This window comes from Lepisosteus platostomus, chromosome 18 (assembly GCF_059453375.1).
Source record: "Lepisosteus platostomus isolate fLepPlt1 chromosome 18, fLepPlt1.hap1, whole genome shotgun sequence".
Taxonomy (NCBI): domain Eukaryota; kingdom Metazoa; phylum Chordata; class Actinopteri; order Semionotiformes; family Lepisosteidae; genus Lepisosteus; species Lepisosteus platostomus.
The window spans coordinates 10,618,080-10,635,875 of NC_142628.1; the positions used below are offsets into that span (position 1 = coordinate 10,618,080).

General features: G+C 35.9%; 1 protein-coding gene across 1 annotated transcript; it reads right to left on the reverse strand.

Annotated features, from left to right (window-relative positions):
• Positions 1-941: 941 nt before the first annotated feature.
• On the reverse strand, positions 942-4,751 carry LOC148645646 (homeobox protein DBX1-B-like). Its single transcript, XM_088611119.1, has 4 exons — positions 4,228-4,751; positions 3,791-3,892; positions 2,065-2,267; positions 942-1,838 (listed from the first exon to the last, which is right to left on the reverse strand). The coding sequence occupies exons 1-4, from the start codon at positions 4,595-4,597 to the stop codon at positions 1,527-1,529; spliced, it is 987 nt and encodes a 328-aa protein (XP_088467245.1). The 5' UTR covers positions 4,598-4,751; the 3' UTR covers positions 942-1,526.
• Positions 4,752-17,796: the final 13,045 nt, after the last annotated feature.

A 17,796-nucleotide genomic window follows, 5' to 3' on the forward strand; every position in this document is an offset into this window, starting at 1 on the left:
ATCTCAATCGAAGTGCGGCAGCATCTTTTAAAGGACTTGTTTGTCCTTTAAAATGAAAAATGTATTCAATTGGATTGTGGACCGAAAGAGTCACATTACCGATTGTTAAATCTTTCCCAACTAGGTATTACATTTAACAGAGCTAGCTGGCTCCAAATTTTAACTGCATAAAATACGGCCGGTTGTGCAAGCGATTTTTGGATTTAAGACTTCTTACAGCTTTGTAGTCATCTTGCTCCTGCAAACGGTATTATCATGTTTGCTTTTTTTTAGTCAAAACGTTGTGTACATTGTGCTATATTTGCACATTTTATTTGGATTCATGTAAGCTAAACAAAACATTGAATTTGTTTTGTTTTTTAAAGCGTTGTGCATTCAGTCCGTTCAGAAAGATAATAAAATGTTTCATACAATTGTTCATACAACAGAGATAAACCCTGCCAAGTTATAATGTATACTTAGTTACTAATAACTAAATTTATATTCACTGTGTGAAAAATAGTGGAAATCTAATGCAAATAGTCAAGACATCGTTTACTTCGAGAAACCATGATATAAACGAGATGAGTTTGTTGCAATAATGAAAACGTAAAGTATTTTTAAGAATAGATCAAGCATACTGTAGTAGTTCCTTTTGTCTCAAATTTTAAATTTTTAAAACCAGTCTTTGGAAACTTGATGTGGAAACTACGTATGTGTTTAAGTTTATTTTTTATGTTTTGACATAAAACGTTATGTCCATAATAATTTATTGTTCATTTCAAACAATTAGACACTAAAGGGTAAGAGGTGGATAGACGATGTCGGTAGGGGAAATGTATTATGCACAGGGTAATTGAATTTGCAGTTGGTTGGCGATTTAAATGAATTAATTTTTAATACCTCCCATGTTTATAATACACGCAAGAATTTATTTTGCCTTGATAAGTCCGAGATAAATGTTTGCATTTTCTAGATTTTATTTGGTGTTTATACAAAACATTTAACATATATAAGCTACACATTTCAACTTCGTGGACAGAAGCGTACAAAATAATATATTTCTTTATAAGTTATACATTGAACTTCTACATTTCTTAGTTAAAAAAGGCTTTAAAAACCTAATGTAAAAACTGTATAGCCATTCATAATACTCTTGGTATAAAATTTCCATACAAAAGAATATTTGTACAAAATACTGTACATTTCACAAAAGCTGTGCAAACACAGCAAGTAATTTCAAAGAAGTTTATCCCTTTATACGAGATTATTTTTTTTGTAGAATTGCAATTTAAGAACTTTATTCCTTCTGAAGCACTGGAAAGTGAATCGATAAAAGTCTGCAATTTTTATTCAAAACGCCAAGTGAATGTGTGGTTTTAACTTGCCCAGAGGAGCAAGTTAACAAGGGCATAACTTAAATTATTTCAAGTAACAGCGATTAAATAAAGGGATAATCCTCTTTAATATTATAAAAGAGCTGGTTACATAGATTTATATATATATATAACAGTCAGTTTTATATAAACATAATTTATTGTCAATATTTATGAAACCGTGATTTCCTCTTCCTCGGATTCTGAGAAGTCTGAGTGTTTTCTGGAGTTCGCCGGCGACAACAGGTGCGACTCGATGTCCATGATTTTGTGTTCTGCCGCCGAGTGGCAGAACGAAACCCGCGGGCTGTGTTTGCCGGCCGTTTCATCTTCCTCGGAGGACTTTTTGCCAACGTCGCTGAGGTCGGGGTGAGGGTTCATTTTTGTGGGCAGGGTCTGTTCTCTACACCCCCCGGAAGAGAGTAACTCCCTCTCTTTGGAATTCCTCCACTTCATTCTTCTGTTTTGAAACCAAATTTTTACCTAACGGGGGGGAAAAACAATTCGAATGGTCACCTTTCAGTTATTATGTCCAGCAAGTGTATATTTACATATACAGGTTAGAAAATAAAACAGTTATATCAAAGCTAAGGATGTACCGTATAAATCCTAAATATTTGAAATGCTTTATTGGCATTCAGAATAGACGTTATTAACGACATTTCAACATGAACTAAAACCGATTTTGACATTTTAAGCGGTTACATACCTGCGAATCCTTGAGACCGAGCTTCGCAGCCAGCTTCTTTCTGTCCGGTTTGCTGATGTATTTCTGCTTCTGGAACATTTTCTCCAGTGCTTTGCGCTGTACGTCGGAAAACACAGCCCGCCTGAGCATTCCCCTGCGAGGCTTTCCTCTGGCTGCAAGTGGCCAGGAGAAGGTGCCAGGAATCGGTACTACTGATGAAGATGCTGTAAAAACGCAATAAAGGAAATTAGTCAGGAGGCCGGAATCCCTAAATAGGTTATAGGCGTGATGACCAGTCATAGAAGGGGGTTGCTCTGTGCCATGCACAAGTAGGAGGGAATTGAATTACTATTTGTTGTTTTACTTTTGAATTTAAGAACGCGAGGTTTTTCGATTAAAACATCTACGCTGACGACGACGTTTTGTTCTAAATCGTTATCAAATAGCATTCAAGTGAATGCAATGGAACGAAACAGCTAATTAGCACATTGCTTAGTTCCCGGTGGCATTGGTATGGTAAAAAGGGAGAGTACCCTTTAAGAAAATTCCAATGAAAGATAGAGGTTCTAATGAAGCGTGAACGGTAATTGTGTAGTAATGAACTAACAGAAAAAGACTGAGGACAGGCAGCTAAAGCCATATATTATTGTAACAAAAGAGATTTACACTTTCAAACTAAACACAACTGCATGCCAGGATCATTGTGAGAATACTGATGACTGGGGCCTATTTTTGCCCCCAAATCATTTTCATTAAATGAACACGAAAAGCTATTCATAAACCTCAAGTTGTTTTGTTGAGGTATTCACATAGCTAAGAAAAGAATCACATTCTATTATCATTAGTCTGAATGAAAGCACGATCTAGCGACTTTATAGACTTTTCCTAAAGATTATACTTTGTTTCACTGCATAGTCAGTACCGTTTTAATAATGAGAGCGCATCTTTAAGCGTATCTATGCACTTTTAACATAACCTCCCATGTGCCAGAATGGTGACGGAATGTTGTGTTAAGCTAGGTTTCGTTCTCAAAACACTGTCCCTTTTTTGTCTACACAACTTTTGTTTAATAAAATTTTGTTGTTCATGCGTTCCCTCGTCCCCTCTCGTCCCGTTACATCATTTTATTGTCTCGTTTTTAATGCAGTCCTCAATAGTTAATTGCAAGCTTTAAATCTACAAATGCTACGCCTGGACTTCCCACAAACACGAACTGCGCTCTATGTGGTCTTGTGAAAATATTGAAACACTGAATAGCCCATAATGGGAAATTAGTCCATGACTGGTAAATGCCTATCAGCAGTATGGTAAAGTCAGCGCAAGGTCTGTGTGTGGCTGCCCGGAGGGAGCTGGCCAATTGGTCATGGTGCTGAAACCTTTGTTAGCAATCAGTGGCTAAGTGCACTTGCTCTGTGGGAAAACCGAGGCCATGAAGAGATGCCAACAGTTTCTCTGTGAGAAGGGACCCGCCTCAAATTTGGACCATGACAATTCCTGCTAATTTGTAGATTAGGGAAACGGTGCAAAATGTCAGCAGTCACTGCTTGTGCTAAATAGGGCATCAAATTGGCGAGACTGATTCCACAATGTTGTACCGCTTCCAACCTCTGAACCAGAGCCTTCAACCCCCCTCCCCTCTCCCTCCCTCATCCGGATTCGCTAAGAAACAATCTTCGAATACGCGTAAAACTACAGGAAACCTCAGCGGCCCAGGAACGGTCATTTTTCAAGATGGCGGAAGGCCTACCTGGGAAGTAGGAAGATCGGATGAAGGGGTGGAAAGATCCGTCAAAATACGAGAACGGGAAGGCTTTGGGGTGCAGGCACTGAACAGAAGGAGGCGACGATTCTGTAAGCGAAAAGTGAAGACAAAATCAATACATAGAATCTTTTTATTCTCAGCTGTGTTTCTTTGAACATACAATTCTAACTTAGATAATGTATAAGAAAGCCAAATACCTTGGATAAAAATCAAAAATTGTTTTCATGGGTTTGTTAACGTAAGTATTTCAGTATTATTTTTGCCATTCAACAGCTATTTAAAACTATTTTATTGTTTCGATTTTAGACCCCAAAATGTGGGCGTGACAATCAACTTCACCTGAGCCTCTGCTAAAATATACAATTAGGTTGCAATTAGGTTTCTGTCATATATATAATACGTTGAACAAGTCTAAACCTTACCATTTCTTGAAGATGGCGCCAGTATGGCGTTAACTCCAAACTTCAGGTAGTTGGGGTCGCTGTTGGTGGACAGTGAAGTCTGTGGTGAGCATGTTCCGCGTGACACTGCCACTGAGGTGGAGGTGTTAACGTGGTCAGGTGACGCAGTGTTCAGAGTCGTGGTTCCTGAGCTCGGCGGAGACACGGTTGGTGATGGGACAGTCCGATGCAAGTAGCTGGCAGGTCGGCTGATCCTGAGCAGGTCCTCCACTAAAAAGCTGGAGTGCGTGGTAAACGCAGATTGCAAAGTCTGTGGAAGTGTCAGAGTAGTCGATGGCCGCAGGAGGCTTGGATACATTGCAGGTGGCGCAATAACACCTGGGAACATCATCGCACCGTCTGGGGACAGGAGAAAGTGTCACGTAATAAACGTCCGTCTTTTAATTGAAGATGATTTCGCTTAGGGTCCAACTGGAAAGACAGGCAGCACTCTTCTGCCCCTTCTTTCTAGGTGAAGGGTTTTATAGTGGACTGCTTAGCAAAGCCCTTTCAAAACTGACAGCTCCAACAATAAGGTTCAACAAAGTTCTCCACATGAGTTTCTTTCAGCCCGCAATCTGAGCCCTCTGATTGGTCCGAGGATGCAATTTATGATTGGATTAGACTTCATAAGCAAGCGGTAGACAATGTCCCTTTAACAAAGAAGGTGTAGTCATCAATTTTGCATATTGACCGCCTCTTTGGAATACGTTGTTGTATAGAATCTCAGCAGGGTTTTGTTTGGACTCCGCTCACACAGGCTAATTAAAAGCCTATTTTAAAAGTTTCAAACGTCATTTTGCCCCCGAATGAGAGAATTATTAAAAGAATTCTCTAAATTTATTTGAGCCCCCCTGCTGTGTTTACAAAATAGATCAATAAGTATTCGCATAAAAAGCTGCAGGCCATTGAATAAGACAGTGGGTCCAAATGTTTTAAGTGTATCTGGGTGGCAGAGTAATTTGGATTGAAACTAACCAATCAAGTATTTCCTAAATAAAAAGTGTTTCTCGTGCTGTTATATTGTGCAGCGAAATACAATATTGGGAATTAAAGCTGAAGAGTTATCCGGCTTTGCGTATTGAATTACTTTAATTTTTATGTATAGAGTTATATATTGAATTCACTGGCAAATATAGTGGATTTTAAACGCATGTATTTTTAAAGTTATTTCATGTTTATTTTTAAAATATACCACTAACAATAATAAAAGTTTTAAAGCGTAAAAAATGCTAGATTATGAACTCGGTTTTTAATATTCTAGATTCATTTCGTCATTGTCCACAACAATAAAAAGAGTGATTATGGTAAGAAATTTATTTAATAACCGGGTCCGTTTAAAATGTTTTGGGTAGTTTCTCTTCGTGCTGTTTTTTTCAGTTTCTGTCTGGTCCAGGTTATGGAATAATGTATTAGTGTATTAAAGCGATTCCTCGTCACAGAATGCTTTAACAGATGTGTTAAATATTATCGGTTTGAAAAGTTTCCTAATTTCCCTGGGTCCGCTGCACATTTGCAATGAGAAGTGTGCAGCCTTAACCATGCAGCCCTTATCCTATTAACCATGAACTAACTGTCACCCTCAGCTGTTTTGCTGTCTTTCTTTTCCAAACACAAAGCTTTCTGAAAAATCTTATTATCCAGCTCTATTTCTATGGACGTTTTTTTTGTTCTGACGTTTTTGGTCCATTATCCCCATGTCGCTGCTTTAACCATTGAATAAAAGTGCATCTGTGATTTATAACACATTTCTTAAAAAAAGACTGTTAAACCTCATATTAAACTCAAATTAAGGCGACGTTGAATATATGTTCTTCTGCATTGCAGTCTTAAGCTGTCCTACTATTCTTTTTTGTTAAATACCGCTTTCACCAGCTATTCGTTTCTTTAAGAAAGTAGGCTGTGCTTGACTACCCGTTTGTTACCAACGGAATAGCAAAAAGCGGAATAAGTTAAATATTTGTATTTGATGTTATTTGTAGCATAATTGAAGATACACTCCAAAAAATTTAAAAAATGAAGGAATAAGACTATTCCAGTTTCACACAAGTTAATGATTATCTTTGCAAGCAGTCTACACCATGTGGTACCTTCACATTTCTGTATTGGTATCAAAATATTTTGAATTAATACCGGAGTCATAGCTAATAATAACAAAAATAATAATAATAATAGAAAAAAAATGCGTTTTGCTTTTATATTGCTTTAATAAAATGCTTTTATTTGGTTATTTAGTATTGTGATCGTTGTGGTATCCAACTGCATGATTTATTTTACTGCTCTATATAGAGGGATAGAAAATGTGTATCTATATATAAATTGGATGTTTTTATTCTCTATAGACCCACTGCTGGCAGTTTCTCTGGTTTTAAGAAAGGGGAATGCCTTTGTTTGTAAGGTTGGGTCAGACACATGCTGAGCCACACGTGGAATAAGTTTCGTTTGGTTTGTCTGAGCACACCCTTGAAGAATTTCTTCCGAACCGCAGGAGAAAAATGATAAGCACCTATTGAAGAAATAGTTAATAAGGCAAGAAAAATTGACAAAAGGTTTTATTTTTTAAAATCTCTTTTGGGCGTGCTCTTTTCAGCGTCTACTCATTTAGGAGAAGAGAGTTCTGAAGTGCTGGGCTAAGACCTGTGACTAATAGTGTTTGACCAGTGTTCTGTCCGTTTTGTTCGGTGAACTATTCATTTTAAACTGGATATCTTCAATTTTATTTCTTAAAAGTCAATCCATCTTTGTCTCGAGTTTAAAAAGTTGAGGGAAGGAAAGTTTTCAACCCCGCGTGTGTCACAAGTGAAGTCAGAGGATAAATCTCCATGAAATTGTGCGTTAGACGCTCAGAACCCAGTAGGAGTCGTTACAGCAGGAACTAACGGCAGCAGGGTAAATGGCACTGTAGTGAACAATATTACAGATCGTCCAAAGAATTCGGACATGTTGTGTTTTATGCCTTTTCTCTTTTCTTCTGAGAAAAGCGCGTTGCTTTCAACGGTTTCAAATATTCCGTAACATTTTATTGTATGAACAATTCAAATACTGTACGTTGAAGCCAATACTCAGCTTTTGTTATTCGTCCACAAAATTATGGCCGATGTATTTTTAGTAACAGGTGGAATCGGGCAATAATTCGTGTTAATATTTATTGTTTTATTTTATTTCGTATATATCGGTTACTTTTAATGATAATACGAATGATTTACTGTAGCACTGAAGAAATTACTTACAAATTAAAAATCAACTCCGCGACAAATATATGGTTCAATTTCGTTCACCGGACCTTATATAGTCTTTGAAATGCATATAATTCAATCAATAGTTATTTGGTCTATAATGAAATGTGCCAATTGTTATTATCTTACGGTAAATCCCAAAAATGTAAAAACGTCTTACTTTTTCAATTGATGTTAACACATTGTGTGATCTTGAATATAGTTTTAGGCAACCGATTTTGTTCTACAAAAAACTTCTGCGCTGTGTGTTTAGTTCTGATTACATCCATCACCAAATAAGTATAATTTCATTTTGAAAAAATAATGAATCCCTCTGGGGACTGAAGCCACTCTCCAATGTGACTAATATTGCAACAAAACCTTACCGAGTACAAACGAGATTCTCCTAGCACTAAAGTTTTTCATATGACCGTTATAAAGTAACCTTTAACCTTTATTTAATTCAACGAATATTACCTATGGGTCGGATTTACCTAAACAAAATTAAAGCCTTAGCTTATTCCAAGTATCCAAGCCCTTCTGAACAGTCCCCAGACCCGCAATCTGTGGCAGTGGTATTAAGACACCTAAAACAGCACCTTCACAATTCCCTGCAAAAAGTAACTGTTGGACGTTCAAAGCTTTTTTTAATTCCTTTATTTTCTCCCGAAAATCCCTCTATTGTGCCAATCAAGCAGATGGTTTGCAGGAAATATAGCTTAGCCCCAGTGACCGAAACTAATTTCAACTAGCTTTCCAAGCTTGGCACGTTTGTTTTCCTTTACCAAATAGCGCAAAACAGCTGGCAATGGTGAATTAAACCCATTAAAGGCACATTTATAAGAAATTATATCCACATAGAATGTCTCACCACCTTGTGCGCCCGAGAGAAGAGTTGGGCGCATTTAAATGAAAATGTACCAAAACAGCGCAGTCCTTAACACAGCAGCGAGATCTCAAAACATTTTACTAAATAGATTAACTTGACCATTGTTTTGCATCACATTTATCAGCTTCATTAAGTGAGTGGCTGAACAAATATATTACCCATGCATGAAAAGCTCTTTTTGGATTGCTTTATTGTACTTCTAGCCTGACAGGTGGTTAACTGTTTTTCTTCCTGTTACTGGTCTGTGTGTGGAGGAGGGGTGAGAGTCATTTTTGTATTTATGAATAAATGGACAGCCCAAGCTAGTATTGTTTATCTTGAAATAATTCTGTGTATATATGAATGCATTCTCACTTCACGTGTTTCACTTCAAATATCTACTCTTTGCAAATAATACATTCCCTTGATATTTTGTTGTCTAAATATTAAGTCGACCCCCCACCTTCCTCGCAGTTTTGTTTATGTGGAATATGTCAACTGGAAGCTGTCATTAGCTATTTGTTGTCAAAATATTATGGCATCCTTTAATTAAGAAATATTATATTGGGTATTCTTGATAAAATATAATTTGAGTAGCCCTTGAACAGGCTAAGAAAAAGTACGGCTACCGTCCTATGATGTCGGGATGTTTGAACTGATATAGACTTTCTAAGTAGCAGAGGTGGAAGTTTTTGCATTGAATATCTTAAAGAAAACAGCTCATCTCAAGTTAAATTGAGCGTTTCTCTCTGTTTCTACCTCGGTGAGGTTTTAGATAAGACCTGTGAGCGAGATTCAGCTATTTTTAAAACTAACAGACAGTACCGTGTCCTAGTATCAAGCCTTATACTCAATATAAAACTTGTCATTAAGGTACTCATTCAGTTCTATTAAGTTCTCCTTTCCGACGAGTGTTTCTTTTACAACAGAGCAGTTAATTCGATTTAAATGAAAGTTAATTAAAAGCGTAAAAAGTTTTAATTGTGGTATTTTAAACAAAGAACATAACAGTACTGTAGATTTAACGGTGTTTTGTATGCAGTAGTATTTTCTGTGAGTGCTCGCATAAGTGTTAACGAGATTTCAACGCCTACCAAGAAATTTTAAAAATTAAATCAAAACAATATACAGGCTTTAAATGTTTATTAGATCCTTAATAAATTGTCTTAATTCCGTTCGTTTAACCGCAGGCTTCACCTCATCAATCAGTCCTACCAGCCGAAAGGAGCATGCACGGGCCCCTCGCACACAAAGGAAAGGTAAATCAGAAATACGCAGAATTGCCCCTTTTTTTAAAAAAAACAACAACATTTATTTTCGCCGTGAAATCCCTCGTAGAGGTAATGGGCTTTGTCCTAATGTCATGGGTACAGGAATATGTTCTTTCTTCAGGCTCGTCCTGATAGTTAATATCTCAAGACCAGCTGCATCTGTTTCTGAGTTAGACCCGAGGACTGTGGAACATTAAAAGGATTAGCGATGCTGTAAGATACAAAAAATCACTGACAAGCATTAAATCGATATTAACTTTGCATTAAACATAAACCTTTTTATGTTCAATGAAAAAAACCGTATCTCTTTGTACAAAGCGTTTCAGCTTGTCTTGGTTTCAAAGCACCTGTTCTTTGATTTGCTTGCTAGCCAAATCTGAAGGCTGAAGTTCAGAACAAGAACATTTTGTGTCGGTAGCTCAATGAAGGGTTTTGAAGGTTTTGATTTCGTGCTGTGTACGCATGGGTTTATGTGGTAATTCTTAGATTCATAATTCCTTTATGGTAAATGATTATGATGTATTTGCTTCTTGACAACAACATGCTCAAAATAAAAGAAGAATTGTGAAACCTTGTTGTATCCAGTTACTTAGATTCTACCATGAAGGTGTCACACATTTTTATATTTATCTAGCCAGAAGTTGGTACCATGATAGGACCCATGGCAATTTAGCAAATTTAGGTGATTTTGTGTATTAGGGAATTTACTGATTTGTTCTTTTTTCCTTGCTTGAACTTTCCATCTTGGTATAATCATATAATGGTGCCAAAGTCTGTTTTTGTGCTTTTCTTATACTCATAAACACTCATACTGTAGATCTCAAGTGGCCAAACTAAGAGTTATCTAAGAGCTATTGGATACTTGCTTCAGTGGCTTGTTTGCTATGTGACAGTGGCTTTTATAACTGTAGAGAAATGTCTAGTGAATTTTGTTCTCGGTGGTTGGTGCAGTTAAATATAAAATTCCAATTTTAATGTAAGTTCTGTGGGGTATCCTGGTGCTATTTATAGTAAGAGAAAGCTTCATTGGAATGTATACATTTGTAACAAGCACAGTTCCTGTGTCGGGTAAAAGAAACACCGAAAATTTCCAAATAAATTGTCAAGTGAATCCATCCATCCCTCCTCTAACCCCTTCATCCAATTCAGGGTCATAGGGGAGCCGGGATGCTTGTCCATCATCAGACACACACACGGACTTGCACACACTGATACCAAGGCCAGTTTTCCAAAAAGCCAAGTATTTCTGCGAACTGTGGGAGGAAATAGGAGCATCCAGCAAAAACCCACACAAACACAGGGAGAACATGCAAATCCCCCATTGATAGCACTCCAGGCCCAGATTTGAACCCTGGACCCCTGCACTGCACAACAGCCATGCTAAACACTGTGCCGCCATGCCAAGTGGCTCCCTAATGTTATAGATCTGTTAGAGAGAAAAAGCATTAGTCCTGCCTTTTGAACTGACAGATTATTGAGATTATTTTACCTGCCTCTAGTCAATGCCATTGAAATACGTTTAATTTATATTCTTTCACTTCTTGTTGATAGCATTTTGACACAATGCTTACTTTTTTGAGAGCATTTTTATCAGTAGAACCTTCACATCTTAAAACATCAGGATTATATGACCAGTGTAGGGGAAAGTTTAAACAAGTTACAAGTTACTTGTTTAAGGGATTGTTTCTTAAAATGATCAACATATGAGAGGGAAATAATAAAAAAAAGTAATCATTTATACTATTCTGTGAAGTTTGTAAAGGTAATATGTAAAGTAATAATGTTACTTCTTTAAATAAATTTCTGTCCTAATTCTCCCAACTACTTATGTAATTAAAAAGTAATCCCTCTCTGTAATTATAATGTATTCCATCTTTTCCCTCAGCACTGTTTATGGTTAGGTGCTAGAAATGATTTTTTCTGGTCTGTATTTTGGTACTCACTAAATGTTTGCAATTGAAGATCACATTTGTTTTTTTACAACTGTTAGCCCTTGGTGATAAGATTGTTGTATTTTGCAATAGGCAAGGAAAATTGTCAAATCATATTGGCAGTGATTTCTCTGGAGCAAAAGAATTAATCAACATGAATATATATGCTATTAATGAGTATGTTGGTGTTTCCTAACAGCATTTTACTAAAAACAAATCAATAAGCTTAATGAACCTTTTTTGAAAATGAAGTCTGATGGTAAAATTTGTAAGCATTGCACTGACACAATAATCTCATACAGTTCACACTTTTATTGCCAATTGAGAACAAATGCCAGGATATTAATTCAGAAATCTATAGAGAATTACTGACATACAGTGCCATGACTGTAAATGTCTTATGTAATTATTTGCATAATCTGACATCTAAAGCTATCGATCACAGTCTTGTATACAAGATTCTAAGATAATTAGTTTCCTAAAGTTTCTAAATGATTTTTGGACTTAAAAAATGTATTTGGCTATAAGTGCAACAAAGAGAAAATCAGAGTTGTAATATATGCTGTTATTAGCAGTTTTTAGATATAAGTGTGAAATAGATTGAAATAATTTCTAAATTAGTTGAAAGGTATTAAAATATAAAAGTAGCCACATTCATTTTTGAAATACTAGAATTAACCTTTGAAATGAAAGCTCAGTAGTTTCTTCATTAGTTAGATTGTCTCTTGTCTTGCATGCATACTGATTCAAAAACAACTCTGAATGTAAAAACAACAGAATACCCTCATTAGTTCTAGATTGGTCATGGGGCTTGTTGCATATCAATGTGGTCAATATATTTAATTGTAATTTTAATCTTATTAGAAGTAATATGGTCTCACAGTTTCACAGGAACAGTGAGGCCTTTTGAAGACTTTGCTGCACCTGGTAGATTGTTTAGAAATGCCTTGTAAATGCTTCTGGTTAAAATGTGGTCTCCAAAACCCAAGCTTCGAGGTGCAATACTTAAAAAAGGAAATTTCTGTGGCTGTCAACATGAGTTTAAATTAAGGGCAGAGGGATAACAAACGATGGCTTCAGCAAAAATTGACCCCTTGGTCATGCTAACCTGCAGCATTATTCTTATAACAGGGACACGTTTGAAACTGAACTCAATAACATTCAAACGGTTTAAAAAAAACCCTGAAGCATTTTCTGTCAGAAATAAGACCCTTTTTAAATCCAATAAGTTGTATAGGGCTCTTTGGCAATATAATGCTGTTCTGGAATTTCAGCCCATCAACACAATATTTTGCTTTGTTTTAGGGCTGAGTGGTAGGACCAGAGTAAGGCACCTTGTCGAATAGGGCCCATTGAGAAAGGATGATGGGTTGAGCGTGGGGCTACGAGGTGGCAGCGTGGGTGCATGTTTACCAGGGAGGAGTTGTCGGTTGTTAGCTGGCCTTATGAATGAGGGACGCTAGCGTCTGTTGGCTGGGTTGGTATTGATGTGATTTAGCCAAGTAATCGGATTGAAAGTGAGCCATGGTATTTATGTCAGTTCACATTTCGTCAAATGAATAATATGGATTGCTGTGCAGTAAGGACTCTGCATTGAGACTTTGGCCTGCAGTTCAGTCATAAAGAAACCGAAGCCTCATTTAATTCAAATATAATTCTCAGTGAAGCATTTACTGATTGATCAATTTGCATAACAGCACAAAACCTTTGCTTTTTAGGTTTTATTCGCTGCTTTTTTTGACCTGGCCTGTGAGTGTGTTTTGAAAATGAAAGGTTTTTTTTAAAGATTATTGAGGAAAATTAGATAAAATTTAGAATTAAAAAGCAGGCACCTGACATTTAACATTCCTAACTAAGAATGAGCTTTGGGCTCAGCTAAAACAAAAGGCTGGAACAAATGAATAATTATTTTTTGTAGTGTATGGCACAGTGATGCTTCAGGAAATTAACCCGTGGCATTCATTTCTAAGTCCTAATTGAGGTTTATTTCTTCCTTTCAGTACTGAAAGGAAATTTATAAACTTAAAATTGACAAACTTTAAATTGGCTCCCTTTTGACAGTAGGTGCAAGATTGAATGTGTAGATTCATTAACCTTTACAGATGTAATTTAGTAGTCCAGTGTTACTGTGTCTAATCTGCACTTTAGCTATGTAATGTGCAGAGATGATAATTCATAGGAATTTTAAAATATTAAAAAGGACATTTGGATTTGCAATTGGAGTTTTGAAGAAATCACCATTAATATTCACATACATATACTGTGCAACAAAATCAACAAGCCACTTTGTTATTATAATGAGAATTATTGTGAACCTGAGGCGTTTTCCCAGTTAACCTAATAGACAAATAAATTATACGTGAAAAGTTTGATCTATTTTCTTCCAGTAGATACCTATGATTAGTCAGATAATTGCATATTGCCTCCGTTATCTGCAGGGAATTATTATCACCTCTCCACAGGTCCCTTTGGCAGACCAGAAAAGTTTATATTGAACCAAAATATTCATTATTTTGAATGCGTTTTTTTTTTACCTCCGAATGTGCTTCTATCTAATCACAACTTTGCCTGTTAGTTCTAACTTTGTTTGCTTAAAGACTTAGACTATTAAATCCATGACTGAGATGACAATTGAGGATTAGTCTACTGATTGGTGTCAACAGAATGGCGACAGGACCAGCAGATCTGTTGATCTGTGTCTTCTCTGGGGGAAAGCCCAAGTCAGGATGTTGCAGACTAACAACCTCCTATTCCCCTGTGTACATATGAAGCACAATGACTGTGGGAGCAATTTCATTGCAGCCTGATATCCAGTGTAGCTTTCACTGTGATTGGCATAATAAGTTTATTCTGATGTCCTTCATGCAGTTACTGTAAAGAGAACAGGTAGTGAACTATCACCTGCCTATTTGTGCTTCATTTTGTTTTTAGGAAGAGACAAATCAAATCACATATTAGACACACTAATGACACAGTATAGAGGGTCTGAAGAGATAAGATGCTACTACATCATAGTTTTATTGCTAAATGCATGCATGCACTGTGTTCAAAACTAAATCTTTTATCTACATATACCTTCTAATGCTTCCATGTAGAAATACTTCTGCTGAAGCTTACAGTACATATGATGTACGGCACATATGCTATGTGTATGAAAATCTGAAATGGTACTCCTCTAAATGTAATCAATAGTAAATAATTGTGAAATGTCAACTCACCCTGGGTACAAAATATTTAATGCAGAAATCATTCAAAAATATTTTTAAGATCCAACCTTTAGTAACAAATTGTTTAAAGTAATGCAGTTTTTTTTATTTGAAACTCTCAGGCAAGCTTTAATCTCTCTTTGCTCATCCTAGATAATAGGAGAGTCATAATAAGGTTTTAAATGTAGCAATCGCATTCTAGTATTCTGGGTATTTCATTAAGCAATAGACTGCAGATTCCACAGAAAAAAATAAAATATATTAAATCATTAAAGGTCCATTTCCATGAAGTATTATTTCATAAACTGAAATATTCTGGATTACACAATTATAGAAATCATGTGATGTAGTTTATATCTGTACAAGTTTATGTAAGAATCTTGGCATTTCTTAAATAGTTCAATATTTAATTATTGATGAAAGCACAACTAATGAATTTATATGTGAAAGGAGAAATAAAAGAATAGTGATTCTTAATCAACAAGTTAAGGTCAAATCCATACAGTTAATATGTTATGTGTGTTCTTCAATACTTTATCCAAATTAGGTAGTGAGATTAGGAGCTGCAAATAATGTCACCTTATAAATTCATGATATACAAACCAGCTGTTATCATATTTATAAAGTATTATAAAGGTAACGATGGGCCTTTTCCAATATATTTATATAATATCATATTTTTTCTAATTTGCAATAACTCTACAGTAGAGGTTAAATATAATATTTTAGAATATATTATAATATATTTGTCAGTCTGTTAATACTGATTTTCCACTTCTAAAGTATTACTACGTATTATTTGCAACCTCTATTTGCAACAGTGTTACTAAATTCTTTTTTGCAAACAATTTGGATTTTGCTAAATTCAGAAACAGATACGAAAATGAACACAGTTCACACAGTAGCAAAATGTACAAAATGTAACCTAGCCCTTCTTCCTTCCAGAAGAATTTCTGTAAACGGTTACAACAGAGTGCTATGTAAGGGTATCTCAGACACAACAGAGCATCTGCCTCTATCTACGACTGGCCTGGGACGAAAACATCAAGAGTTTCTTTGAATCTGCTGTCTGACTCTTTTAATCCACATTCCAGACTTTAATTTTACTCTTTTTTTCTTTTTTTTGTGTCAAAATTACAGGAACTGAAAAGCAGCTGGGTAAAGTGGTGTTAATATCAGCATGTTTGATTTGAGATTATATATCTTAATCTTCTTTTATCTTTTCTGGTGTGAAGATCTGAAAGGCATCAAGAAGGAAGCAACAGTTGGAGCCCTGGGATAATGCCCACCAAGATACCTGCTGAATTCATGGATGTGAAAGAACCAAGTTCCTTTAGTCAGACCAGCTTTGTTTACTCAAAAATGTTCTAATTTTCTCACCATTACTACTCACTCACATAAAAGGGAAGGTGACATTCTTCCATTCATTAAATGTCACAAAAGTGTAATAATTCTACATGCTGGACACATGCTCATGGTATAATCAGTACGTTTTCAGGACAAAGCTGAATAAAGATAGATGTTTGGAGAAGCATCTATAAAGTAGTTTACTGTAAAGGATGAATATGATGGTGGCAACGCTTAAATAATACTCATGTTAAAATACATTTAAGCATGCTATATTATAACAATACCTCTTTGTGTCACTCCCAGAAATTCAAGGTGATAAGCAAGTTATTAAGGTGTAATTCACCAGCATATATAAAGAGTCAAATTACCGGACCTAAAGGTTGCATTTTATTTCAGTTATTCTAAAATGAAATACGTTTGAAAGAATTTTCAAGCTCCTGTTACATTATTACCCTTAAAAAGATGTTTTTAAAAGGTAGTTTTTAGCTTACAAAGGAAAAATTAAAGGTTTATTCCATGCTGAAAAGAGAAGGAAGGAAACGCAATGTTTCGGCTGTGGAGCCTTCTTCGGTTGTTTTTAGCTTACTGTACCTCTATAGCACAAATGTGTACATAAGAATAATAGAAGCATGTTGTGTTAAGGTTAAACAAGAGGAGGCCATTTGGTACATTTTTATCATTTTGTTTCTAGTAGATCTGTTTTTTTTTAATAAAACAGAAGAAAGGTTACACATATAGGAAGGCATTCAGACTGTAACACTTCTTTGCCTGTCAGCAGCTTCAATTGTGTCCTTCAGCCATTTGTTGAAGAATCCCTAGTAACTGGTATCAACAGTATAGTTTGTGAACTGGGAATGTTAATCAATGCAGGTGATTTACAAAGCCATATTAAATGACATTTGTAAACAGTGCAAAGTCAAAGTCATTGATTTTTTTAATGCCAGATAGTGAGTAATCTTAATTTGTGCCTTCTTATCTTTAAATTTGTCTGACTTTACTGAAAATATTCATTTTGAAGTAAAAAGAAAGCAACTGTATATAAATAAGTTTGTGTGTGCTTGGGAGTGTGTATGTGTGTACTTATACATATATATGTTCCTAGAAGTAGGCTCTGAACATGCCTTTACTAAGTGCTCTAAAGCTAAGTAAACTGCATGCAATCTGTAGGCAGAGAGAGGACAATAGATGAGAAGGTGTAGGTATAATGAGGATAAAGGCAAAAAGAAGACAGAAAAGGCTTCAGTTCATCTTTTTTGTCGACTTCATGAAGTGAACAGCCACAGTAGCTCTGTGGTATTTGCTCCCATCCACAGTTGGTCAAGACTCAGGGCAGAAAGGTCCTAAACATCCCATCAGGACCTTTTGAACTCTTGGCTACTCTGTAAAGAGAGCTTTTGAAAGAAGCACTTTATTCACCAGTCTGTCAGAAAGAGCGGGGTTCTGAAATGTAGGCTGTAAAATTGAAAAGGCAAGTATCCAAGGGTGGCTATACCATTAAAAAACATTAGAAGAACGTTAACAATTTTGGATGAACTTCAGCTTATCTGTTGGCTCCCATTTCTCAGATGTATTCAGCTACTTCTTTGTGATATATGTAGTGAGGCCTATAAAAGTGGCATAATACAGTGAAAGGTGACATTGAGCAGAATGCTGCAAACATTAAAATACAGTTTGACTGACTGAAGGTACAGAATAAAAGTGTTTCGTCTG

Bases quoted from the DNA above. Each gene is read 5' to 3' on its own strand.
- LOC148645646 (XM_088611119.1), bottom strand. From the start codon at position 4,597: ATGATGTTCCCAGGTGTTATTGCGCCACCTGCAATGTATCCAAGCCTC. The intron at 2,268-3,790 runs GTAGGCCTTCCG...GCGTTTTTACAG, and splicing joins CCGATCTTCCTACTTCCCAG to CATCTTCATCAGTAGTACCG. The intron at 1,839-2,064 runs GTATGTAACCGC...CCCCCCCGTTAG, and splicing joins TCGGTCTCAAGGATTCGCAG to GTAAAAATTTGGTTTCAAAA.